Source organism: Schistocerca gregaria, chromosome 9, assembly GCF_023897955.1.
Source record: "Schistocerca gregaria isolate iqSchGreg1 chromosome 9, iqSchGreg1.2, whole genome shotgun sequence".
In the NCBI taxonomy this organism is placed as follows: domain Eukaryota; kingdom Metazoa; phylum Arthropoda; class Insecta; order Orthoptera; family Acrididae; genus Schistocerca; species Schistocerca gregaria.
This window is the reverse complement of record NC_064928.1, coordinates 116656981-116684031: the sequence shown is the minus strand read 5'-3', so window position 1 is coordinate 116684031 and position 27051 is coordinate 116656981. Positions and strand designations below refer to the sequence as shown.

General features: G+C 40.9%; 1 protein-coding gene across 3 annotated transcripts in view; it reads left to right on the top strand.

Annotated features, from left to right (window-relative positions):
- Positions 1-27051, top strand: part of LOC126291882 (F-box/LRR-repeat protein 17-like) — a 74709-nt gene that overhangs the window by 39141 nt on the left and 8517 nt on the right. For all 3 annotated transcript variants that reach the window (XM_049985606.1, XM_049985608.1, XM_049985607.1), the window contains exons 4-6: positions 1498-1817; positions 10566-10754; positions 15113-15286. In XM_049985606.1, the coding sequence (XP_049841563.1) occupies positions 1498-1817; positions 10566-10754; positions 15113-15286 (683 nt within the window). The remainder of the gene's footprint in view (positions 1-1497; positions 1818-10565; positions 10755-15112; positions 15287-27051) is intronic.

Below are 27051 nucleotides of genomic sequence, written 5' to 3'. Positions count from 1 at the left end.
TGCTGTTTTATCGTTGTGAATTTTTCATGTTTTCACTAATTTTCATTCAAATTTTGTTCCATTAGATACTTGAACATATTTCAATGTCTCAGCTTAAATTCCTTGTCATATTATGTTTGGATGCTATGGCAACAAATAACAGCTTCTTTTCTCATTTTTGGCTGAAAATTCATGTTTTTTCAGTCCTTTCACACAGGTTCTGATGTCTTAAAGTGTGAAAATAGGCATACAAACTTTCCTTTTTGTCAGTTAACGATGTATTTGACTTTTGTGCACAATATAATTCACACTTTTAACATACATATGTAACTTTCTGTAAGTACCTCGTACCGTCGAACATTAGTAACAAATTGAGTTACAGTTAAAAGAAAGTTGGCTTGAGTACCATCACTTTCTTTACCCTGCGGCGCATAGTGTCCACTACAGTGGACAGCTGTTAATAGTCACTTCTTTGACATTTTCAGTCAGTCCTGAGACTGCAAATGCACACTGTTCAGTGCAGCGGGCACTCCCTACTGGTGTTGTGTCCTGCATGCATTTGCAGCCTCATGACTGGTTGAAACTGCTAGAGAATTGACCATTAAAAATTGTCTACTGCAGAGAAATTCATGCACCACAGTATTAAAATGAATCCTAAAATAAGTCTTGCCTCTACCAGGGCTGAGTCAGTACTCTACAAGAGTACTTTTTCAACAGTTTTTGTTCAGTGCCGTTTGACTGCCGTGTCTACTTTCTTCCAGCAACTGATTTTAAACGTGCACACACAAACGTGTGATGTGCAGTAGATAGGATTTTATCATCCCACAAACATATCTAGAATATCGTGTGTTCGAGATGGTAGAAGTCTGAGTTGTTCTGGAACACACAGAAATTCTCAAATCACTACAGTGTTAACCATGCAACCCATGTGCCAGTTGCTGTAAAAGGGTTAGGTAGCCCCCAGTGGTTTAACACTATCCAAAAAAAGAGGGAATTTACTAAAATAGATTCTTGACATGATACAGCTTATTTTCGCACTTCACCAGTAAAACATTTACTTTCATAATTTGCATTAGTATAAATTCGCAGGTACAAATCTGTGGCTGCCATTATGTGTTTTTAGATTTTTGAGCGAGATATGTGATAAACAACCTTTCAGAAACAAATGGTAACTAATTAATACAACACAATTGTTTAGTAAATCACTTTTCTTCTCCATTTATATTCCCCCCCCCCCCCCCCCTCCTATCCCATCAGTCAGATGACAGCACTGCAGCATGACCAAAGAGTCTGCCACACATAGCAGACACAGTTACATCTGCAGATGCAGTCTGTTTAATTTTGGAATGCTGGAGCAGTTTTGTCACCCATTTTATCCTTCCCCCTGTCTGATGAGTTGATTTGTAAGGATTTGCAGTATTGATGTACTGTATTTAAGAGATGGAATTTTTTTTTGTACTCATACCAGTTCTCCAAATTATCTACAGCGTATTATGAGGCTGCTTCACTTTTATTCAGGAAGCTGACAACCTGTTTGTTGGCTGTAGAGAGATCCGCACACTGTTCATTTCCGTGAGGGGTCTCCGGGCGAACATGAGGTTGTTGAACGCCGTGGCACGGCTGCCACACCTGCGAGTGCTGCACATACAGCATGTTGAAATTGTGGACGAGGTGATTCCGCTGCGCATTTTAGCTGAGGGCTGCCCACATTTATGTGACTTGTGCCTCGGGGGCAGTTGCGGCCTATGCTACCGGATTCAAGATGCCGAGTATTTCATCAGTTCCCATAAATATGTGCTCAAGGGCCTGCGTACCAGGTTGACATCAGTCGAGGGCAGGTGAGTCTAAAAGTCGTGACACTCATTCTTTGAGTGCTGTGTTCCACCTCTGCTGTGCCTGCTATTACCGTCCCTCAGTTTGCTCACTACAGGCGGGTCCCCTTTCTGGCATCTGACCTGCCCTTCCTTTTTGAGCTTCACCAAATTGTTCCACCCTCCTTCCTGAGGAACTGTTGGTTTCAAAAGCTAGGAAGTGTATCAGTTGTACATCTATGTGCTTGTTATCAGCAGTACTGATTTCACATCTTGAAGGTAAGTGCTGCCCAGCAATTTGGTAAAAAAAAATCTGCTTAAAAAAAGTTATTCTTTGATAAAATTATATTTTATACCAAGGTAACTTACAGTGAAATCAGATGTAGCCTGGAGTGTGTATTGCTTCTGTGTCCAATGTTTTGTAAAGTATTTATTATAGTCCTTGATGCCTGTCTCAGCAGGATAATTTACAAAATTTCAGTTTAAGAACTATATGTAGAGTATAATCAAAATGCTCATTTCTGTGCCAGTGCAAAGGACCTTTCTTGAAGAACTTGTCACCTAAATCAAATCTGGCGAATTTCAGAAGATTAATTAGGATAAGAGATGACTTAAGTCAATAGAATTGAAGACCGATATCATCTACCGTTAATTATTTTTCAATTTTCATAGAGTCACATGAGAGACATTATGTTTGCCAGTCTGCTATGTACAAACATTTGAAAGAACTTGAAAATCCAAGCACAATGGTTTGTCTTCAGAAGCAACACAGAATTATGCTTTGACACACACGGTGATAAAGAAAATAGAAAAATAACAAACTGTGTTCTCCTCTTGTGATCTAAATTTAAATTTATCACAGGTACTTTTCAACAATAAACTGTTTTTGCCACTGTTAATTATGAGCAGACTTGATATCACAGAACGATATGGACTCCATGAGATGGTGTCTTTGAGAAAAGAGACTACAGTTAATACTAAAATTTCAGTTTAATAGTCTCTCGTCTGCTCAAAATTTCTGAGTAAAAATTGATGATTTTAGAGATATCTGAATATTCCATCACCATTGTGTGCTAAATTTCAGTTTTTAAGTAATTAACATTGATACTGGACCAAGTGTTTTGAAATTTCGTCAAGTTTGGTATATTGGGACCTATGTACCTACTATTCATATTGTCCGAAAAAAATGCTTACGCGCTTGTATTCAGACATGCATTGTGTAAAAGGCAAGAAGTATTTTTACAAAAAGTTTTCATTTAAAACTCACACACCTCCAAAATTGTTGGTATTTTTTGTTATTTATTTATATTTTTTTATTTTATATTTTTTGCCTACTCTCTTCTGAAATAAGTTAAATGACTGAAATATGTGCAAAATTGCTGGAATTGACTAAGTAGTAGATTTTATTTTTATTTTGAAATGCATTTAAGCAATGGAAAAACCCCATAGAAGAGACCTTTAGCCCCACAGTTATGATTCAGCACAAAGACAAAATGTGTAGTTGTTTTGCAAGTATGAAGGGAGAAAAAGAAGAGAGAAGGGGGGGGGGGGAGGGTGGAGAGAGAGTGAGAGTGAGAGTGAGAGTGAGAGTGAGAGTGAGAGTGAGAGTGAGAGTGAGAGTGAGAGTGAGTGAGTGAGTGAGTGAGAGAGAGAGAGAGAGAGAGAGTGAGAGAGAGAGAGAGAGAGAGAGAGAGAGAGAGAGTGTGTGTGAGAGTGTGAGAGTGTGAGAGAGAGGGTGAGAGTGTGAGAGAGGGTGAGAGAGAGTGAGAGTGTGAGAGTGTGAGAGTGTGAGAGAGTGTGAGTGTGTGAGAGTGAGAGTGTGGGTGTGAGAGTGAGAGTGGGTGTGGGTGTGGGTGAGGGTGAGGGTGTGGGTGAGGGTGTGGGTGAGGGTGTGGGTGAGAGTGAGAGTGTGTGTGTGTGTGTCCCATAGCGCAGCCTTCTTTTAAGTGTGTCCATCTGCCACACTACCCCTCCTCTATGTGGTTAGTAGCACTCCATCCTAATTCATACTGCTGTTATTCCATTCAGGTTTTTAACTGTTTGATTTTCCCTTACATCCACAAATAGCCAAAGTGAAATTTATGCATGTTACAGTCATTTCCAATGAAGTCATATAATTATAATTGCTATGAATCACTGCTTCTAATGCACATTTGTTGGCACAAATAAGTTTTACCATGCCCATCCCCTGTATGGGGATGATAACCATACGAAATTTTAGCAATTTTTATCTCTGTTTTTCCATTTCATTGTACTCCAAAGATTAGAAGTTTTGTTGTTTTCACCATTGTGTTGGCACAAAATGACACTTGAACATTTGGAAAATAAATTAAATTTCTCTTTTCTCAAATGAAATGACACAATTTCGGAGACTGTACAGGTCTCATAGAGAGATGATTTTTATTTAACTTTTTTTTTTTATTTACCATCCAGTCTATGTGAAATTATGATTATACACTCTCTAGACTACTGTTGATAGTAAAGAAGAATCTCATACTTTTAAATACAAGTATCAATGTAGGAAAAAATGCATACTTCCTGTTTTCTACTTTAGTTTGCATAAAACAAGGCTGACCATTACATCAGATATCACATAAAGGGAATGGAATAAGACATAATTTTTCTTATTTGTTCCTTTTTTTGTTGTGTTACTGACTGTTTATGTGAGAATGTAAAATTAATAACTGACAATTCGAGGGTCAGCTTAGTGCTCTTCATTGCCACACACACTATGGTCTCCCACTGATGACTTCTTGGACATGAAGATGCTGTTATGCCTCATGCACTAACTTCAGTCTGTTCGGAAAACCGTCTCCAGAACCACAGACATTCAACTATGCTCCATTATTTATTGATTTATTCTTCCTTAGGCTGTAGCACAACAGTATTAGACTTTTAAGGTACATTACAGAAATAGTGTGTACTGAACATGTAAAATGTAGGATGGGATTAGATGAGGATGTGGCATGGAGTTGGTCAGTGGAACCAGCATTCACTTTAGCAGCTTTGGAAAGCCTTAGAAAATCCAAGTTGGAATACTTTCGACCTAATTGAAATTTTAAGTGATTAAACCTTTTAAAGATATAGCTTCAACCACCAATAATGTTCTTTAATCAGTACTACATACATTAGACATATTTTTTTATGAATAAAGCACAGACACTTCTCCCAATTGGTGTTTTAGGATGACCAGCAACAAAAAACACTGAGGAATAGGAACCTCTCATTTGGGCCAATGGAATGATGGCAGTGGTCCTCAAGGAGGCATAAACTGTACAGTTTATGGAAACTTCTGCTTTCAGGAAGTCTCTGGATGCTGAGGACCATTTTGCACAGGCAGAATTTGTCTGATTCTCTTCTGAAATAAAATAAAACTGAACTTTGGTGATGGTAACATATTAAAACTGAAACTAAACCAAACAATGGAAAATCCAGGATGGTATGTAACAATACCAGAGAAGGGAAGTTGCTACTCACCATGTAATGGAGATGCTGAGTCATGATAGGCACAACAAAAATATTCACACAATTATAGTTTTTGGCCATTAAGGCTTTTTTCAGCAGTAGAGAATGTTGTTCCAAATTTTGCTAAGGTTATGCATCACTCTGCAGCTGCTAAGAGAATCAAGAAACAAGCCAGACTCGCATTGGTACGTGAGATAGTGCAATTCACCGCCAGAGCCTTGAGTTTATCTCACAGGAATTACTCAAACTACATTTGCAACTGGCTAGTAATTTCACTTCTTTTTCCTGGGATTTGATTGATGATGTCACCTGGGTTGCAGCTGATTCCGCCCATAAGAAGGCAACGGGACATCAAACAGCTAAGTTCTCACGTCTCCTTGACAAACCATCTCTGCAGGTTCCATGCAAGACTGTCATCAATTTGAGTGGCATGGTGTTGAGTGATGATGTTGTCTCGGTTTTGCAGAAAGGTCTCAACTTTACTCCCACCCCCAAGTTCATTCTGGTCGCAGAAATTATTAGTGCTGTTGAACGGGTTGCAGCTCAACTTCCACCTGAATCAGCTGAGGCAATACATCGTGAAACTTGTCGTGCATTGACAAAATCCAAGCCGATGAAGTCAAACACTACCAGTAAAGAGAGAGCGGCCATTCGTGATCTGAGGGAGCGCTCTGAAATTGTTGTCTTACCGGCTGACAAAGGCAATGCTACAGTTGTTGTCTCCCATGAGGACTACACTGATAAGATGCAGAGCCTGCTAAATGACAATTCTTACCGGATGATCGGCATTGACCCTACAAAGAAGGTGGAGAACAAGACGAGGTCGCTTCTCAAGGATGCAGATTTACCAGAGGGTGACGCTAAGAAATTGTTACCCTAAGGTCCGGTACCGCCTAGACTATATGGTCTCCCGAAGGTTCACAAAGAGGGGGTACCATTACACCCCATTGTCAGCAACATCAGGGCACCTACATATTTGCTGGCCAAATACCTGACGGGAATATTAAGTCCTTATGTGGGTAAATGCCCTCATCACATCCGTAATTCCGTGGATTTTGCTAAACGCCTTGATAGCTTCAGGTTTGAATAGTCAGATATCATGGTGAGTTTTGATGTAGTTTCCTTGTTTATGATTAGTCAGAAGTTTGACCAGAAGACCACTGAACTTTTTAGGCATGTCTTGACTTCCACATATTTTCTTTTTAATGGAGAATACTAGGAACAAATGGAGGGAGTTGCCATGGGTAGCCCACTCTCACCGGTGGTAGCGAATTTGTACATGGAGAACTTCGAGGAGGAAGCCCTGTTGTCTTCCGAATGGAAACCTATTTGCTTTTTCCATTACGTGGACGACACGTTCGTCATCTGGCCACATGGTATGGATAAACTCCTTGGCTTCCTTACACATCTAAACTCCATACACCCCAACATCAAATTCACTATGGAGACTGAAATGGAGGGTAAATTACCTTTCCTTGATGTCTTGGTCAAGAGAAGGGCTGATGGTACCCTAGGTCATGGGGTGTATCGGAAGACAATGCACACTGATCTGTATCTGCACGCAGACAGCTGCCACCACCCTTCACAGAGGATTGGGATACTTAAAACTCTAGTACATAGGGCGCGCACTATCTCTGACGCAGAGGATCTACCCCAGGAATTGGAACATCTGAGAACTGTATTTCGAAGAAATGGGTACTCAGAGTGGCAGATTCAACGTGCTCTCCACCCAACCACTACAGTACACCCTGTGGAGATGGATGAAATCACGAGGGAGGAGGTAGACACTGTGTTTATTCCAAATACAGGTGCACTCTCGGGGAAAATCACCTGCATTTTGGAGAAACACCAGGTTGGAACTGTTTTGTCCTCCAAATAAAACTTGTGCACTGGTGGGGAGCGCCAAAGACAACCTCGGTTTGAGGAAGGCCGGTGTGTACCATATTCCATGTCAACGTGGCAAGTCGTATATTGGTCAGACAATGCGTACCATTGAGGATCGATGCCGTGAACACCAGAGGCATACTCGACTGATGTATCTGAGCAAGTCGGCAGTCGCTGAACATTGTTTGCCAGAAAATCATGCTATGGAGTATGAATGCACGAGGATTCTGGTACAGATGTCGAGATACTGGGACAGCGTTGTTAGAGAGGCCATCGAAATTCGCACCAATGATGACCTCATAAACCGTGACTGTGGCTATAATCTTAGCAAGGCTTGGGAACCAATGATTGGGTTAACCAAGAGTAAATCAATCAAACGTATAGTTGTGACAACCACGGCGGACAGAGCCATGACACCGACATCATCTCAGACGCTGTCGCAATTTGTTCCACCGCGTGACCGTGGCGCGGACGGCGGATGGAGTGCGCCGCAGGCGGAGAGTATTTAAATTGGCCGCCACCGCGACTGAACCCAGTTCCCCCTGAGCAGCCATAGCGTATGGATCTCTGTACCGGCACGTTCACAGGAGCTCAGTCCGTCAGTTCACCTGATGATGGCGACATGTATGATCGCCGAAATATTGTGCCCGTTGGACACTGTAGACCGGCAGTACACCCGTGGATACTTTGATTATCAAATACACTGGGAGAAACTCAAGAATCACAGATTCACTTTTGTTCTTGTTGTTGTCTTCAGTCCTGAGACTGGTTTGATGCAGCTCTCCATGCTACTCTATCCTGTGCAAGCTTCTTCATCTCCCAGTACCTACTGCAACCTACATCCTTCTGAATCTGCTTAGTGTATTCATCTCTTGGTCTCCCTCTACGATTTTTACCCTCCACACTGCCCTCCAATGCTAAATTTGTGATCCCTCGATGCCTCAAAACATGTCCTACTAACTGATCCCTTCTTCTAGTCAAGTTGTGCCACAAGCTTCTCTTCTCCCCAATCCTATTCAATACCTTCTCATTAGTTATGTGATCTATCCACCTTATCTTCAGCATTCTTCTGTAGCATCACATTTCGAAAGCTTCTATTCTCTTCTTGTCCAAACTAGTTATCATCCATGTTTCACTTCCATACATGGCTACACTCCAAACAAATACTTTCAGAAACGACTTCCTGGTACATAAATCTATATTCGATGTTAACAAATTTCTCTTCTTCAGAAACGCTTTCCTGGCCATTGCCAGTCTACATTTTATATCCTCTCTACTTCGAACATCATCAGTTATTTTGCTCCCCAAATAGCAAAACTCCTTTACTGCTTTAAGTGTCTCATTTCCTAATCTAATTCCCTCAGCATCACCCGATTTAATTTGACTACATTCCATTATCCTCGTTTTGCTTTTGTTGATGTTCATCTTATATCCTCCTTTCAAGACACTGTCCATTCCGTTCAACTGCTCTTCCAAGTCCTTTGCCGTCTCTGACAGAATTACAATGTCATCGGCGAACCTCAAAGTTTTTACTTCTTCTCCATGAATTTTAATACCTACTCTGAATTTTTCTTTTGTTTCCTTCACTGCTTGCTCAATATACAGATTGAATAACATCGGGGAGAGGCTACAACCCTGTCTCACTCTTTTCCCAACCATTGCTTCCCTTTCATGCCCCTCGACTCTAATAACTGCCATCTGGTTTCTGTACAAATTGTAAATAGCCTTTCGCTCCCTGTATTTTACCCCTGCCACTTTCAGAATTTGAAAGAGAGTATTCCAGTCAACATTGTCAAAAGCTTTCTCTAAGTCTACAAATGCTAGAAACGTAGGTTTGCCTTTTCTTAATCTTTCTTCTAAGATTAGTCGTAAGGTCAGTATTGCCTCACGTGTTCCAACGTTTCTACGCAATCCAAAGTGATCCTCCCCGAGGTCTGCATCTACCAGTTTTTCCATTCGTCTGTAAAGAATTCACATTAGTATTTTGCAGCTGTGACTTATTAAACTGATAGTTCGGTAATTTTCACATCTGTCAGCACCTGCTTTCTTTGGGATTGGAATTATTATATTCTTCTTGAAGTCTGAGGGTATTTCGCCTGTCTCATACATCTTGCTCACCAGATGGTAGAGTTTTGTCAGGACTGGCTCTCCCAAGGCCGTCAGTAGTTCCAATGGAATGTTGTCTACTTCGGGGGCCTTGTTTCGACTCAGGTCTTTCAGTGCTCTGTCAAACTCTTCACGCAGTATCTTATCTCCCATTTCGTCTTCATCTACATCCTCTTCCATTTCCACAATATTGTCCTCAAGTACATCGCCCTTGTATAAACCTTCTATATACTCCTTCCACCTTTCTGCCTTCCCTTCTTTGCCTAGAACTGGGTTGCCATCTGAGCTCTTGATATTCATACACATGGTTCTCTTCTCTCCAAAGGTCTCTTTAATTCTTTTATTAGTTTAATAAGCGTAGTTTAGAAAGGAATTTATAGTCTGTGTTCAAAATGTTCTCCACCAACATCCAAGCAAAGTAGTGCATGTCGAAACATTTTAAGGAAAACACTTTTCAGTACTCTTTGAGCAATATTCGAAATTTCTTCACATATGTTGTTTTTTAATGTTTCAACTGTTCTGTGATTGTTGCAGTAGACTCTAGCCTTTAGAAATCCCCAGAGGTATTAGTTACCTGGTGACAAGTCGGGAGAGCAGGGTGGCCACAAGCCCTTACTAATGGTCCTCTCTTCTGTAAAATCTGTATGTATATGAGTTAAGGACAAATCTGGCATATGAGAAGTTGACCTATCTTGCTGCAAATATGCACAACATTTTTCGTTTGGAGTTAACAGAGCTGAAAATTCATTGGAGAGCTGCAAGTAAACATGTGTGTTGACTGTTTCGTGAAGAAGAATGGCCCGATAATTCTGTTACCAGATACTGCACACCATACACCAATTTTTAAATCATGTAACAGCTTTTGCAGTATACCGTGGGGATTCTCTGTAGCCCAGTATATTGTGTTTTGTGAATTAACGCAACCCGGCAGATGAACCTGAACTAGATCTGTCGAAAAAAGGAGGAACGACATTTTCCAGCAACCAATTACAGTAATGTGTACGCTTACACTTGTCCGCTTCTTTTATTTGCTGAACAACACTCACACAGTAAGGTTTCATTTTTAAGCCACGAAGGATGCGTTGACATGACCTGCGAGACATTCCACATTGCTGTTTTAATCATTGTGTTGACTTGTAGGGACTTCTTTCAGTGTGTCCCGTCATTTTTGCCACAACTTCATGTGTACGTACAGTCGGTGCCTTATTTTTCTTTGAATTAACAACACTGCCTGTTGTAGTGAATTCGACTGAGTTGGGTTGCAGGATTTAGCTGTAGACATCATCAGTACGTAAAGCCCTATTGTACTCTTCTCCACAGGAGTATTGCTCCACTGCTGCCTGCTTGCGCCGAGGTGCTGGAGCACCTCGAGCTGATAGACTATGATGAGATCAGTGTCGAGGAAGCCACAGAAACGTTCACTGCCCTGGGGAAACTCCACAACCTGCGCTGTCTTCACTTCGGTACTACTAAATGGGAAGTCCGACATTTGGTTCCTGCTGTGTTTGAGTGAGTTGCATCAGATTAAATATTACACTTTTCTTTTAAAGTGGTGCTTGTACATGCCCACAATTACACAGTGACCATTACAGAAAGACCTGTCAGTTCTGCCATGCATGGAGTTAGTACACCACTATATGACCACGTCACACAGGTTGGTGATGTTACCAGTGTGTCTAAAATTGACCATTCATTAACGTGGTCCTATCCCAGGAGATTGTGGACTCAGAGATTGATGGAAGAGGGAAGAAAAAGCTCCGGTATTCACTGTGAGGAAAAACCTCTGTGAGAGTACAGACAGACAGCAGCGCAAGTGGTGTGCCGCTCACTACAGCTCATACTCTGTGCTGAGGTACATTAGTAATTGCTACTGTAGTTGTCAGCCCTTGCGCAGTCTATTGGTTTTTTGCAAAAAAAGAAAAAAAAGAGTCATAATTAGAATAACCAGTCTAGTTGTAAGTCTTGCTTCTTATTGTATTAGTCACATAGGGGCTGTTTGGCTGTGAATGGCTGTGCAGGGGGCTACCCAAGAGTTTTGAGCTCCACTGGGTGGAGCTTATGCTGTAAACAGTTCCCTCTCCCCTCTTCCTCCCACCCCCCTTTGGGTATGTGTGCTCAGGCATGCATGCGTACTGGTGTATGGGCAAGTGCATTTCGTTTCTTACAGTGGCGAGGTGAGTGAAAGTGAAAAGCACCAGCTGTGAAATTTTGCTTCCTTCTCAAGAAAAAATGCTTTAAAAGCTCTTGTGAAATCAAAGAAAATCACAAATGTGACACTGTTTGGGAAACTCGAATGTATCAGTGGTTTCCTCATTTCAAAGATGGTGAAATGTTGATTGAGGGCACATCCCATTCTAGATATCTTGCAGCCTCCTTTTCTTACAGTCTAGCAAAATGAGTATCAAGTGGAAGCATGCTGTGCTTTAACAGAATGTCACTGGACTGTCACAGAATTTTTTTCTGAAAAATTTACCGGTAATGGCGCTCGGTACTAGGGTAATGGCCTGTAACCTAAATGGCAATAAAGCTGATAGATGTCAGTGTTGCCTCAAGCAGTGGGCTGCAGACTGTCATAATGTTTTCTGTTTATAGGTTAGAAGAAGAGAACATAAAAATGTGCAGTAGGAAGGACCGATGTATGGCAGTAGGTGACTGGTTTTCCCACCACGACAGTGCTTTTCCCTGTAGTAAATACACACACAGATAAGTACACTACTGGCCATTAGAATTGCTACACCAAGAAGAAATGCAGATGATAAACGGGTATTCATTGGACAAATATATTATACTAGAACTGACATGTGATTACATTTTCATGCAATTTGGGTGCATAGATCCTGAGAAATCAGTACCCAGAACAACCACCCCTGGTCGTAATAATGGCTTTGATATGCCTGGGCATTGAGTCAGAACTTGGATGGCGTGAACAGGTACAGCTGCCCATGCAGCTTAAAAACGATACCACAGTTCATCAAGAGTAGTAACTGGCGTATTGCGACAAGCCAGTTGCTCGGCCACTATTGACCAGATGTTTTCAATTGGTGAGAGATCTGGAGAATGTGCTGGCCAGGGCAGCAGCCAAACATTTTCTGTATCCAGAAAGGCCCATACAGGACCTGCAACATGCGGTCGTGCATTATCCTGCTGAAATGTAGGGTTTCGCAGGGATCAAATTAAGGGTAGAGCCACAGGTTGTAACACATCTGAAATGTAACGTCCACTGTTCAAAGTGCCATCAATGCGAACAAGAGGTGACTGAGACATGTAACCGATGCCACCTCATACTATCATGCCAGGTGATATGCCAGTATGGCGATGATGAATACACGCTTCCAATGTGCGTTCACAGTGATGTCACCAAACACGGATGCGACCATCATGATGCTGTAAACAGAACCTGGATTCATCTGGAAAAATGACGTTTTGCCATTCGTGCAACCAGGTCGTCATTGAGTAGTCCATTGCAGGCGCTCCTGTCTGTGATGCAGTGTCAAGGATAACCGCAGCCATGGTCTCCAAGCTGATAGTCCATGCTGCTGCAAACGTCGTCGAACTGGTTGTGCAGATGGTTGTTGTCTTGCAAATGTCTTCATATGTTGACTCAGGGATCGAGACGTGGCTGCACGATCCGTTACAGCCATGCAGATAAGATGCCTGTCATCTCGACTGCTAGTGATACGAGGCCTTTGGGATCCAGCACGACATTCTGTATTACCCTTCTGAACCCACCGATTCCATATTCTGCTAACAGTCATTGGATCTCGACCAACGCGAGCAGCAGTATCGCAATACGATAAACTGCAATCGCGATAGGCTACAATTTGACCTTTATCAATGTCAGAAATGTGATGGTACGCATTTCTCCGCCTTACATGAGGCATCACAACAACGTTTCACCAAGCAATGCTGGGCAACCGCTGTTTGTGTATGAGAAATCGATTGGAAACTTTCCTCATGTCAGCACGTTGTAGGTGTCGCCACCAGTGCCAACCTTGTGTGAATGCTCTGAAAAGCTAATCATTTGCACATTACAGCATCTGCTTCCTGTCTGTTAAATTTCACGACTGTAGCACGTCATCTTTGTGGTGCAGCAATTTTAATGGCCAGTACTGTACATGCCTAAAGTGTAAATCACTTTAATGAGAAAGAAATGTAGAAGTTCCATTCACAGGCCAAGTGTGATGCCAGGCTGAATCCAATACAATCCAAAGAGTCCTGAGAGCAGAGTTGAGTTAACACGAGGACACAGAATAACAGAATGTAGTTGTGTGCACTCTGTTCTGGGGTTATATTGGATACATTGCTCGTGAGTCTCTCAAGGTTGCACTTTCTGTCATATTCACATGTCGACCCTGATGTGTCCGATGTCTGACCGTGCCACTGGGCACCAGAGCAGGCGAGCTGAATAATGACAGTAGTGGCCGCCGAAGAGCTGATACGGTATGAGAGGTGACATAGGATTATTGCAGTCCTGTCTGCCCCTGTTAACCGAGTGTTCAGTGTGGCAGGGTTCGATTCCTGGCTGGGGCAGGAGATTTTCTCCACTCAGGGACTGGGTGTTGTGTTGTCATCATCATCATCATTTCATCCCCATCTCTGACATGCAAATCGCCCAATGTGGTGTCGAATGCAATACGCACTTGCCCCGGCGACCCAACCTCCGCGAATGGGGGACTCCTGGCCCCACAATGCCACACACTCATTTCCATTTACTGCAGTCCTCTCACCTTGGAGGGGTGATTGACGTGATGCAACCCCAGCATCCCTCCTCACAGCATGGGATGGTGCTCAGTACCAGCCAGGGGGACAGTAACAGCAACTGGCTGGGACAGTTCCTTTGAACCAGTAGGGGCCCCAGCCCGATACAGAAGCTCATCTGTACCCGTGCTGAGGGCTGTTAAAAATGATGGATGAGGGTGTTTTGTATTAGGTCTTACCTTATCTGGGTGAACTGCTGCAAATCGTATTCATTCTCCTCTTCATCCTGAAGTAGTCTTTACTTTGTCCTCTAAGGCTAACATGATTTTCAAATGTAGTAACAATAATGTCAGCTGCACAAATTCTCCTGATATTCATTTCCTCCAGTATTGAAAGTGTGAAAGCTCCCGGATCAAATCCTAGCCTATGTAGGGTCCGCAGGCTGCCAAAATTAGCACAGTTAGAAACTAAAGAAGTATAATATGCTGCAACTTCATTAGCAGTTGTGAAAACAAATGTTGTCTTGGGGCATGGTTATTCTATCAGAGAGTTGTAACTTTCATTAGGATTTTTATTTTTTCCATGTGCATACTTTTGTATAAGTTCTGGATCTGCTAAACATCAAAATACTTCCCACATTGTGACACACAAAACTAGGAAAAAAAAACACCACATGAATAAATAATAAGAAATGTGGAACAACAGAGGGGTGGAATTGGAACGTAATATTCAGGAACTGAAATTTTACTACCATGTCGTAACTGAAAGTCAGAGCAGAACAAGTTGTTGTTGTTGTTGTGGTTTTTTTGGTGTGAGGTACTGCGTTTTACATTGTGCTACATGGATATGCTTGAATATTGTGTTGTTGGTAACATTTTCATTGATTTATCACCAGTAGCATTATCAGACATTAATCAGTCTCTCTGCTTATTTACATATATTTTGTTACATTTATTTACATTCACTATTACCTCCCCGTCCCTATACACATCACCAATGCTCTGCAGTCTTCCTGTATTGTGCTACTATGTTCTGGGCCTGCGACCTCCCTACAGATGACTGTATTTTCTGAGAAAAGCATCACAGAGATTCCGACATTATGCATTAGATAGTTTGTGTATATTGCATTTTTTACTATAATTGTAGTACACAGCTGTTTGTCCCTTTAGGAATGGACGATTGCAGAAACTACAGCAGCTCCAGCTGAGTTACATTGTGGAGCAGAAGACGGTGTGTGCTGTGGCGGAGCACTGCCCTGATCTGCAAGAACTTGAACTGCTCAGATGCGAGGGACACACGGACGCTCTTTTTGAGCCACTCCGCCAACTCAAAAAGCTGGATACGTAAGTGTGAGCAACACGATAGTGTGTTTGTTCTCCAATAGATGCTTGTAACTTAGTTACCTGTCTCTTATTATACTGTCGACTTCTGTCCGTGAGAGGTAGGTGAAAACCAGCACACACAAAGAGTCTGTACAGAAAGAACTTCATGCATTGGTGTCAGTTTAAGCTACAGGCACCCACAGTTGTGGCCTAAAGCATTGCTCATTTCTACAAGCCGATGCACGTCAGGTACACTGCAGTGTGCAAACTCACCTGTCTTTCATTCACTGCGCAACTGCTTCACATCGCAGTGGGACAAGTGAACACTTTAAATGAAATTACAGGATGGGGAAGAGGTCAGGTAGCCAGAAAATAGGTACCCAATGTGACTAATGAAAACAATGTTTTGTTGAGGCCCTGTGTCCTCAACTAAGCTAGTATACTGACTGCTACCCTGAGCGTGTAAGCTTACTCTTACTGTAAAATGATCAAAATGCTCAGAAGCTAGTGTTAACCATTTTATGTTAAATGTTTGTGTGTGTCATCTATAGGTTGTGATATTCTGCTCCTTCCTTATTGTGATATCGGATGGCAATGTAAAGTAAGTTTGCTAAAGAGCTATGACTTACTGTTGTTCGATACAGTTACCACTGGAAGTTAAAAGTGCACTCCAGCATGCAATTATAGAAATAAATAAATGCTTCTCATGAACTATGTATCGTACACTCTCATTTACAATGATCGTGCATAACAAAGTTGGTTCATTATGCGGACCTTCACAGATACATTGATATTGACTATTACCACAAACGATCTGTCTTAGTTAACAGATTCCAAATAACATGCAGATAACAGGTTTTCTCTTCTCCCCATGGTGTCATAGGCACTGTCACAGCCACTCTTCTTCTGTGGCTCACACCACATCTCGAAGGCAGGACACGGTGTCGTGGAATAAGCTGCCAAACTAGCAAGTACCACTGAGAAGTAACCTACCGCTTTCGCTAAGAGTGATGGGTTATTTCCTCTATTTAGTGCAAATGGAAAAGACCAATCTTTATTGTGAACTTGGTTAAAGTTGTACACCACAGTAAAGTATTAAGTTTTATGTTTACAGTAGGGGTGAAATACAGCACGTGAATTTATTTTCTTTCATAATTAGTGTTTGAAATTTACAGCTGGCATCAACTTCACATCTTGGGGAAAAGAGCCTGCTGCCTCCAGATGCAACAACAGGGCCAGGCCAATAGAATAGATAACTAATAGTGACCACAGAAACCTTTACATACCCACCTCCGCATGCCTGAACAACGGCAGACACATTACCTTCCACTGCAAATGGGTTTAAAATGTCTGTCGTTGTCCCAGATTGCAGATACGCTGTGCTCGTCAATCTTGTGATACATGAGCATACATAAAACAAACATCGAAACAGCTGGGTATACTAATTCTTCACCTAACTAAATTTTTTATGTTGGCGAACATCATTTGCGGTTCAGTGAATAATTGTGCAGCACATCCCTCACTATTACACCATCAGGTAACTGGTAGCCTTTCCGATATTTCACATATTTTTCCATTCAGCAATTTCTATTATTGGTACGCATATGTATCATATTCCAAATCAAAAATATATATGCTTCACATTAGAATCTGATGAGCCTTCATGGAACCACTATTTCTGAGTAATTGTCTCCCCAAATTGATCACTACAAACTAACGACATCAGTGGAAGATAAGCCAACAGGCAGTCATTACACCCATTCATTCAGAGATGCCTGTATGAAATATGCTGCCAGAAGGAACTTTATCATGTTTCCCCACTCAGTTGTGCCTGGCAACTGTCATTATCTACCACAATATACACTGCAAAATTGTGTCCATAGCTCTACGTACCAATGCAGTTCAGAGATGATGCAGTAGACTGGCATCAGCATATATGGTTTTAATTTGTGACACCAGATAAACTACAAATTCAGCTTAGAGCATCAGTGAGATTGTACTGCCTTAAGTGACACTGTCTACTCTCAGCCGAAGCTCGTCATGGTCTGCCTTAAGCAACAAGTGATGTCAGATACATCACTCTGCATAACAGCCATAATTAAAACACTTTTATTAGCTCCAGTGGTGACTAACACTTACAGTTAGTCAGAGCAACTCTAGCAAGACTTTTAGGAAGTATTTATCTTATTGTAACAATATTTTTACTGACAGTTGCATGCCTCTCCCCGCCAATGGCAGGAAAGTCTATTTTACTGTTGCCCAGGGTCAGATCTTCTCTCAAACTGCACCTTCCTATATAGTTTCACAGGAAGAATTCCTATGTGAATCTTCCAGAGCATTCGAGATGCCCCTTCCCCCTCTTCGGAACACAGCTTTCTACAACTTTTAGTGTCCTCACTTCTGCCACAGCCATTCTGCATAACAGTAGTCAAAAACAGTTGCTTTGCACCCTTTCAGATTCTGCTGCTATGCCTGATAATGTTCAGAAATGAGTGTAGGCAGGGAAAATTACATGTTACTGCCCCATTTCATCCCACCTCCATTGGTTTTAAATCTGACATAATACTGAAGATCAGTAAACCAGAACCAACTTTCTATACAAACTTAAGTCTTTGGAATGACCACAATACGTTACTGTCAATTTTTTAAACCATTTATAATTTTACATTTTTCCTTAGGTTTGTATGAATTCAGGTAGCATTCTCATATTATCGTCATGACTGGCAGTAAAGAATTATTCACTGCTATTCTAGACAAATTGTTATACTAGTATTTCTAGACATTCTTATCGTTAATCTAAATTGTCCACGACCTCCTTGTCATATCAGACAATGTCAGTGGTAAGTCAAGGGGGCCAGGATGCAGACTCCACCCCCCTCCCCCCTCCCGCCCCCGGTCCCCCATTACACCCCAGAAATACCCTTTGAAAAAAAAAAAGATTGTTTACAACATAGCTTTCACAATTTACAGTCTTAAAACTTTTCTCACTATTGCACTTGGTTCTTCAGTCACACTTGTAGCTCAACAACGACTGTGGTGGGATCTGATTGAAAGAACTCAAACAAAATCTAGGTCAAATGAAAAGGCTATTAGTGGCACCAAAGTTAGTGCCTGGAGACTTGTTGGTGACACAGTAACTCAAACTTTGTGAAGCAGAGCAAAGGCAGAAATGATAAATTGCAGTTTAAAATGTCTTTCATAAAGGAAATAACAGGAGGGCTCTCCCAGTTCTATTGCCACACGCTTGCCAAGAAGATTAGGGTAAGTGTCATCAAGAAACAGCTGAAATTGCTAGCATCGAACTGATTCCAGGGCCAGTGGAATCCCTGATTCTAAACAGAATTTGTGTATGAGATAGTCCCTCCTTTAGTGTAATCTACTGTATAGATCACTCGAACAAGAAGCGGCCCGTTACTTAGAAGAAAGCACAGGTCACACTGTCCGTGTGATCGGTGGCAGAATTGATTCATGAAGCTGCCATCTGATATCTCTAACATCTGCCTATTGCAGAATTTTAAAACATGTTTTGTGCTCAAATCTAATGAGTTATCTCGAACAGAATGATCTTCCGTGCTGACAAGCGTGAATGCCAGAAATGTTTTCCCATGCGACGCTTGGAAAGCAACTGATTGATGCAGTCGGGTGGATACCGCACATCTTGACTTTGAAAACCATTTGACTCAGTACTACATTGATGCTTATTAATCCATTGGCTTATACAGCTGGTTCACACCTAGGTGCAGGTTTCAAGTCCGTTATTACATTGCTGGCTGTTAAGACGGTTTGAAGAGTTATAGCTGCCTCTCAGTGTTTCTTCTTTTCTGTCAACAGATGGTATGACATACCTTCCGGGCTTTTGTGGATACCTTTGGAAAACTGAAAAAGTGATCTGTTTACTGACGTATAACACACTCATTTTCTTTTGAGTTTTGCAAGTTATAAGCAATCATAGTATGAAGGCTTTCATGACCGAATGACATATCTTCTGGTAAACCTTCCGGGATGTAAGGTTGTGGTCCATGAAACTCTTCAGCTTAGATTAGATTAGATTAGATTAGATTAATACTTGTTCCATAGATCATGAATACGACACTTCGTAATGATGTGGAACGTGTCAGGTTAATAAAAGATGTCTGTACAAGATATTGCATTACACAAAATATTGCATGACACTAATGTTTAAGCTTGTTTTTTTTATACTTCTCCTCCCTTAATTTATATCTAAAAATTCAGCCAGTGAGTTGAAGGAGTTGTCATCTAGAAATTCTTTTAATTTATTTTTAAATGTTGGTTGACTATCTGTCAGGCTTTTGATGCTGTTTGGTAGGTGACTAAAGACTTTTGTGGCACCATAATTTACCCCTTTCTGCGCCAAAGTCAGATTTAACCCTGCATAGTGAAGATCATCCTTTCCCCTGGTGTTATAGCTATGCACACTGCTATTACTTTTTAACTGGATAGGATTATTAACAACAAATTTCATAAGTGAATATATATACTGTGAAGTTACTGTGGGGATCCCTAGATCATTAAATAGATGGCTGCAGGATGACCGTGGGTGGGCTCCAGCAATTATTCTGATTACACGTTTTTGAGCAATGGATACTTTTCTACTCAACGATGAATTACCCCAGAATATGATGCCATACGAAAGCAGTGAATGAAAGTAGGCATAGTAAGCTAATTTACTGAGATTCTTGTCACCAAAATTTGCAATAACCCTAATAGCATACGTAGCTGAACTCAGACATTTCAGCAGACCATCAATGTGTTACTTCCAGTTTAACCTCTCATCAATGGCCACACCTAAAAATTTTGAAAATTCTACCTTAGCTACAGACTTCTGTTCAAAGTCCATATTTATTACTGGAATTGTGCCATTTACTGTACAGAACTGTATATACTGTGTTTTATCAAAATTTAAAGAGAGTCCGTTTGCTGAGAACCACTTAATAATTTGTGAAAAACATCATTTACAATTAGGTCACTTAGTTCTTGGATGTTATTACTGTACTTGTATCATCAGCAAAAAGAACTAACTTTGCATCTTCATCAATGCGGAATGGTGAGTCATTAATGTATATCAAGAACAGTAAAGGACCTAAGACCGAACCCTGTGGGACCCCGTACTTGATAGCTCCCCCCCAGTTTGAGGAATCAGCTGTTGTTTTAACATTACATGAATCACTTATTTCAACTTTCTGCATTCTTCCAGTTAAATATGAATTAAACCATTTGTGCACTGCCCCCCTCAAACCATAATGATTTAGCTTATCTAAAAGAATTCCATGATTTACAAAATCAAACGTTTCATCCAGAGCTGCACTGGACATCTTCAGAGGGGTGTTTCTCCTCCAGTGAGTCTTGCCGACTGATGGGTTTGGACGTCTGAGAGCGACTTATATATCGTAGAAAGTGGGCGTGGCCAGAGTTACACGTGATATGCAGAGATAATCTTCGTCAGAGGTAAAACTTAACTATTGATCGTAATCTCGTCACAGATAAAACTGTCTAGCAATTCTGTAGTGCTACTGAAAAATAACGCACACAGACAGATACTTACATAAAAACTCTAACCACCATCTGCAACAAAAGAGAGGTGTGATTAAAAGTCTTGTTGACAGAGCCAGACGGATTTGCATGCCGGAGTATCTAGACGCCAAATTAAAACATCTGAAGCACGCTTTTGAGAAAAATGGCTACTCAAAGAAAGAAGTAAGCAGAATACTGCACCCAAACAACAGAAAGCCTAAGGACAAGCCCGAAAAACGATGGAAGAATACAGTCTCTCTCCCTTCTATAAAGAAACTAACAGATCAGATTGGAAAGATTTTAAGTAAACATGATATTAGACCTGTTTTTAGACCGATGAAGAAAATTTGTCATGTTCTCTGGTCTGTAAAAGAAAAACGCGCTCCTCTATCAGCCAGTGGCATATATAAAATTCCGTGTACATGTGGTAAAGTTTATATTGGAACAATGAAGAGAATCGTAAATACACAGTTAAAAGAACACAGAAGTCTTTGCCGATTAGGAGAAACAGACAAATCGGCCGTAGCAGAACACGCCTTTCAGTCAGGAAATCATCAAGTGAAGTTTTATGAAACAAAAATTTTATCTACGACGGCGAACTATTACCCACGGCTTTGTAGAGAAGCAATTGAAATATATAAACATAGGGATAATTTTAATCGGAAAGAAGAGACCGTAAAACTTAGTGATATTTGGACAGTAGCACTACAGAATTGCTAGACAGTTTTATCTCTGACAAAGATTATCTCTGCATAACACGTGTAACTCTGGCCACGCCCACTTTCTACGATATATAAGTCGCTCTCAGACGTCCGACCCGTCAGTCAGCAAGACTCACCGGAGGAGAAACACCCCTCTGAAGATGTCCAGCACAGCTCTGGACGAAACGTTACGAGTTGAAGAGTTTCATGGACCACGACCTTACATCCCGGAAGGTTTACCAGAAGTTATAAGCAATCGTTATCCGGATTTTTCACCAGCTCTGAAGTAGCATGCAGTGCTGTACTGTAAGAAGTTTCTCTCAGATGAGGAAATTGAAACTCTGTTGAAAAAAAAGTGACAGCTATGTAAATGATACTAGTGATGACAGTGAGGCAAATCAAACATATAGTAAGAGAGACATTGCAGCAACAGGTGTGAGTGTTGCTAGAAAACATAAGGTAGAAAAATGGAAATGGGAATAAAGCAGGATAAACCTAAAATTTCATTTTTTTTTTTTTTTTTTTTTTTTTTTTTTGTTCTAGTGACAGTAGTCCTAGTGGTCAGAGACAACTCGCTCAAAAACTAATGCCATTAGATATGTACAGAAAAATGGTTCATATGTCTTTCTGGGATGATGTAACAGTAGAAGCAAATAGACATGCAACAGATTGTTATTAAAAAATGTCCTACTTGGAAATCAAACACTGCTTGGTTTCCAGATGAAATTGAAGCATATTTTACTTTATGTATTCTTATGGCACAGGTGCAGAAACAAAGACTCTGGTCATACTTGTCCTTAAAAAAAATCAATTCATACTCCTTTCTAATTCTGATGTCATGCCATATAGGAGATTCTTAAATATTGTTAAGTTCATTCATGTTGTAAATAATGAAAATGTTGACCCTGCAAACTGAACAAGTTTCAGCCTCTTATTGACCACCTCAAACAAAATTTCTGAAGTGTTTATTATCCTGAAGAAGATATTGCAATTGATGAAAGCCTCATGAAATTCAGAGGTAGACTCTGCTATGTCCAATTCAGTCCTCAAAAAAGGGGCATATTTCTGAATAAAAGTCTTCAAAATATGAGTGTCAGATACTGGCTATTGTTTGGGATTTGATATTTATCCTGAAAAAAAAGAAGGAAAAACAACCTGAGTCATGCAATAAAGAAATGCTGATTAGAGAAGCTGTTGTTATGGACCTCATGCAACTATATGTGGACAATGGTCATACAGTATGTGCTGACAACTGTTACAATTCCCAGTTTCCCGGTAATTTTTTGCGAGGCTTACTGAAAGAGGCACAAATGCCATAGGGACAGTTAGATCTACTAGGTGAAATATGGCAGACCAGTTCCAAAAATCTAAACTACAAAAGAAGAGGCTCTTGTGTTATTTTCACATGAGCTCATGGCTCTGGAGTGGATAGATAAAAAAGAAGTAAATATTCTGTGAACTATCCATACAGATGTCAGTACAACAGCAACAGGAAAAACTGACAGGAAAACCAAAACCCCAGTCCATAAGGCCCAAGCAGTTAATACAGTTGAATGCAGTAACAGACAGGATCAGCAATTTGTCATCTCTCCTCTCTCCCATGAGAAGATATGCCAAAGCATATGGACATTGGAATTTTCAATTGCTCTATCATACTAAACTAAGTGATAGGAAAAAAATCATGTATCAATCAGTTTGGAATTCAACTGAGGACATAATAGAGCAGGTCACTCTACCAGACTACCCTAAACATGGATGGCCCCACTGGAATTTCCAATTACACTGGAAGTAGCAAATTGGGCACATTTTGCTAGATTTATCCCCCCCCCCCCCCCTCCCAGTGCCATTAAGAAAACATCCTCTGGAAACTGTGTAGTGTGCAAAGTAAGGAAGACACATGGTATGAGTGTGAGACATGTCTAGTGGTGTTACACATCCCTTAACTTGGGACCTTTGCATTTCATTGGCAAGTGCTCTATTGATAGACTACACAGTTTTAATCTGCCAGAAAGTTTCGTATCTTTGCACACTCCATTGCAGAATGGAAATTTCATTCTTCTTGTCATTAATACTTGATACGATAGTAGCAATGTTGTTAGGGCTGATGGTTAAATACAACCTGACATCATCAGTATCAGTGTGTACCTGGTGGTTATGAAAATACAAGATGTGATAAAAAAGTAATGGGAATCTTTAAATTTCATGGTCTTTTTGCATCTGATTGTCATTTTTTTTCCTTATTCGTACCTATATTCCTGATGTATGTTTGCATTTTCATCTGTTTTGAATATTCAGTTTATTATTGACAGTTAAAAAGGCTATATGTGTTTTTAAGTGCTGGGTCAATTTTTACTTTTAAAATTGGTGGCTCAAAGAATTTGCATTAAATTGTGCTTGAGAAATGGAATAAAGTGCAGCATTACATTTCAAATGTTGGCCGGCTGCGGTGGCCGAGCGGTTCTAGGCGCTTCAGTCTGGAACTGCGCGACTGCTACGGTCGCAGGTTCGAATCCTGCCTCGGGCATGGATGTGTGTGATGTCCTTAGGTTAGTTAGGTGTAAATAGTTCTAAGTTCTAGGGCACTGATGACCTCAGATGTTAAGTCCCGTAGTGCTCAGAGCCATTTTTTTCAAATGCCGACTGTGGCTATTGGTGAATCTGCTATGAATAAGATAAGAGTGAGTGATATAAATGTTTCAAAGGGGGTCTAGAAGACAATGATCACCTTGGACACCCTAACACATCAGTTACTAATGACAATGTGGAAGAGGTAAGAAAATGGTTGTGGAAAATTGCTGAATCACCATAAGATGATGCTGTGTTCCTTTGGCTCATGCCAAGTAGTTTCTTTCAGATGTTTTGGGCACGAAACATGTAGCAGCAAAGTTTGTTTCAAAATTGTTGAATTTCAACCAAAAACAGCATCATGTGGACGTCACCCAGGAACTGATGAATTGAGTTTTAACAATCCGGAACTTCTAAAGGTGTTTATAACAGGTGATAAGACACACATACATGGATATGACATTGAAGCCAAGATGCAGTTGTTCCAATGGAAACTGCTAAAGAGACGAAACAGAAAAAAAAAATTGACAATTTTGATCACGTGTGAAGGTTCTTCGCTGTTTTCTTCAATTACAATGGGATAGCACATCATGAGTTCCTGCCTTAGAGTCATATGGTCAATAAGGAATACCACCTGGAAGTTATGCAATGTTTGCATCATGAGATCCGAAGAAAACAACCACAATTGTGACAAAACCATGCACAGAAATTTCATCACAATAATACTCCCTGCTCACACTTCAGTGTTTGTTCTAATTTTTTTCAAAAAACAAAACCATTGTGTTGCCTCAGCCACTGTATTTGTGCCAGCAACTTCTTGCTATTCTCTGGGCAGAAGATAAACTTGAAAGAATGTAATTGCCACCATTTATGAGTTAAAAACAGAATCACTGAAGATCATAATGAAAAGAGTTTCAGAAGTGCTTCAAAGATTGGCAAAATTGCTGCCACAGCTATATTGTACCTGAGGGAGAATTTCTTAGAAGGGGACAAAGTTGAAGTTTATGAATAAATAAAGATTATTTAAGGAAAGTGAAAATTCCCATTACTTTTTGATCACACCTGGTAGACCACAAATGAAATATTGTTGATATGCAGTGGCAAAATCAATGGACGAAGGACTTAACTTTGGAGGCCTGCGAGAGCCACACCGAGCATGGTGGCGCAGTGGTTAGCACTCTGAACTTGCATTTGGGAGGACGATGTTTCAAACCCAAGTCCTGCCATCCAGATTTAAGTTTCCCTAAATCACTTCAGGCTAATGCCCTAGTGTCCTCAAAAGGGCACAACCAATTTCCTTCCCCATCCTTGACACAGTCTGAGCTTGTGCTTTGTCTCTAATGACCTCGATGTCGACAGGACATTAAACCCAGAGAGCCACATTCCCAAGATGACTTCTTGTACATGTTTTTCAGGTAGCTGTTGAACTAGTGTATTTGACTGTTTAAGCCTTTACTCTCACTATTTGCTCATTCATTAAAAATCAGATTGACATCCTAGCTGCCAGACATAACAAAACTTGGCTCATTGTCACATATGTGGGTTTACAATTATATAACTTGTTGCCAATAAAGGCATATGCGTGTTCAAAACCACTACATAAAAGTGGCTTAGAGAAAAGATGTTTTACACAGTATGAGAATTCATAAGGTTTTCTGAAGATTTTGTTAAGCAGGTACAGTGTCATGTCCAGACACAGAATAGGGAGGGTCCATCTGCAATTTCCAAATGGTAAGGAGCAAATGCAGAAAGACAAATTCCTAGTGAAGACAGGATGACAACTCGGATCGGTGCCAAACACTGTCACAGGGCATCTATGAGACACGTGGATTTTGGGGCACGACAGGATGCTTGCAGCAGGAGACTCATGGAATTCAGGAGTCTGATCAATACTATTTATTTGTGATCACTCCTACTACTACACTGAAAACTAATCCTAACATTTTTAAAGAATCGTGGTGGTGCACCATTTCTCCCTTCCTATAATCGACCCACCAATTCACCTGCATTTAATGAGCTTTGTCCAATCTGGCAAGTCATTCTATACCTCCAGGCTGCCTCTGACTAACCACATTTAGATTCCTCCCCTACTCCTACTTGGTAGGCAGGGATCCTTCTGGATTTTACATTAACAAACTCCAGTTTAGTATCAACAGCATTCAGCTGAAAGCTAAATGTCACTGCCACTCCTATTATGCCCAGAAAAAACAGTGTTTTACGTCACTCGGCCCCACCCTCTGCCCTCCTCTGGGTGGGGACTGTTGTAGTAGCACTCTAACCTCTGTAAACCCACAGACGTGTCAGTTCTCAGGAACAAGTATTGAGTTCGCCGCCGCTGCTAAGATATGCCTTTTCATGAGCATCTTTTACAATGATGCCTTACGACAATATCTAGGTGGTGGATGGAATTACCAGTTAATTCCCTGAAGTTAAACTTCTCCGGTGGGACAGCATTAAGAGCATCTGCAATTTGCACAGCTCTAGGGTTACTGTTTATCACCGGTAAATTAAATGCTACTGCTTTTGCCTGCTCTCTCTGCATTGTGTCTCCGATTTCCTACCTCGGGATGCCCTTGATGGCTCCAGATAGCCTTAAGTGTAAGAACTCTACAAGTCGTTATGTAATCAATATATGATGGCGGCTTGTGATAAAATAGTCTTAGGTGGAACCACTCCAGAGGATGTATTAAAATATATTTCTCAATAACGAATTACAGAATTGAAATCATCAGGACATATTTTGTATATTTACCACATGGGTGTAAATGCTTTTGGTACTGTTGACATCAAGTGACATTTTTCAAACCTGTAGTAGCCAAGTCATAAATGTGTTGCATAAGTCCTATGTAGTACAGCTCTTACAGGCATTGTGAAGGCTCTGTTCATTCTGCCTAAGGGTCTCGTACCATCACTGTACGTACTGCTTCTTATGATGAAAGGGAACCGACAGAGTGGCTAAACCTTTGTTATTGAAGCTCTGGCTCTGTA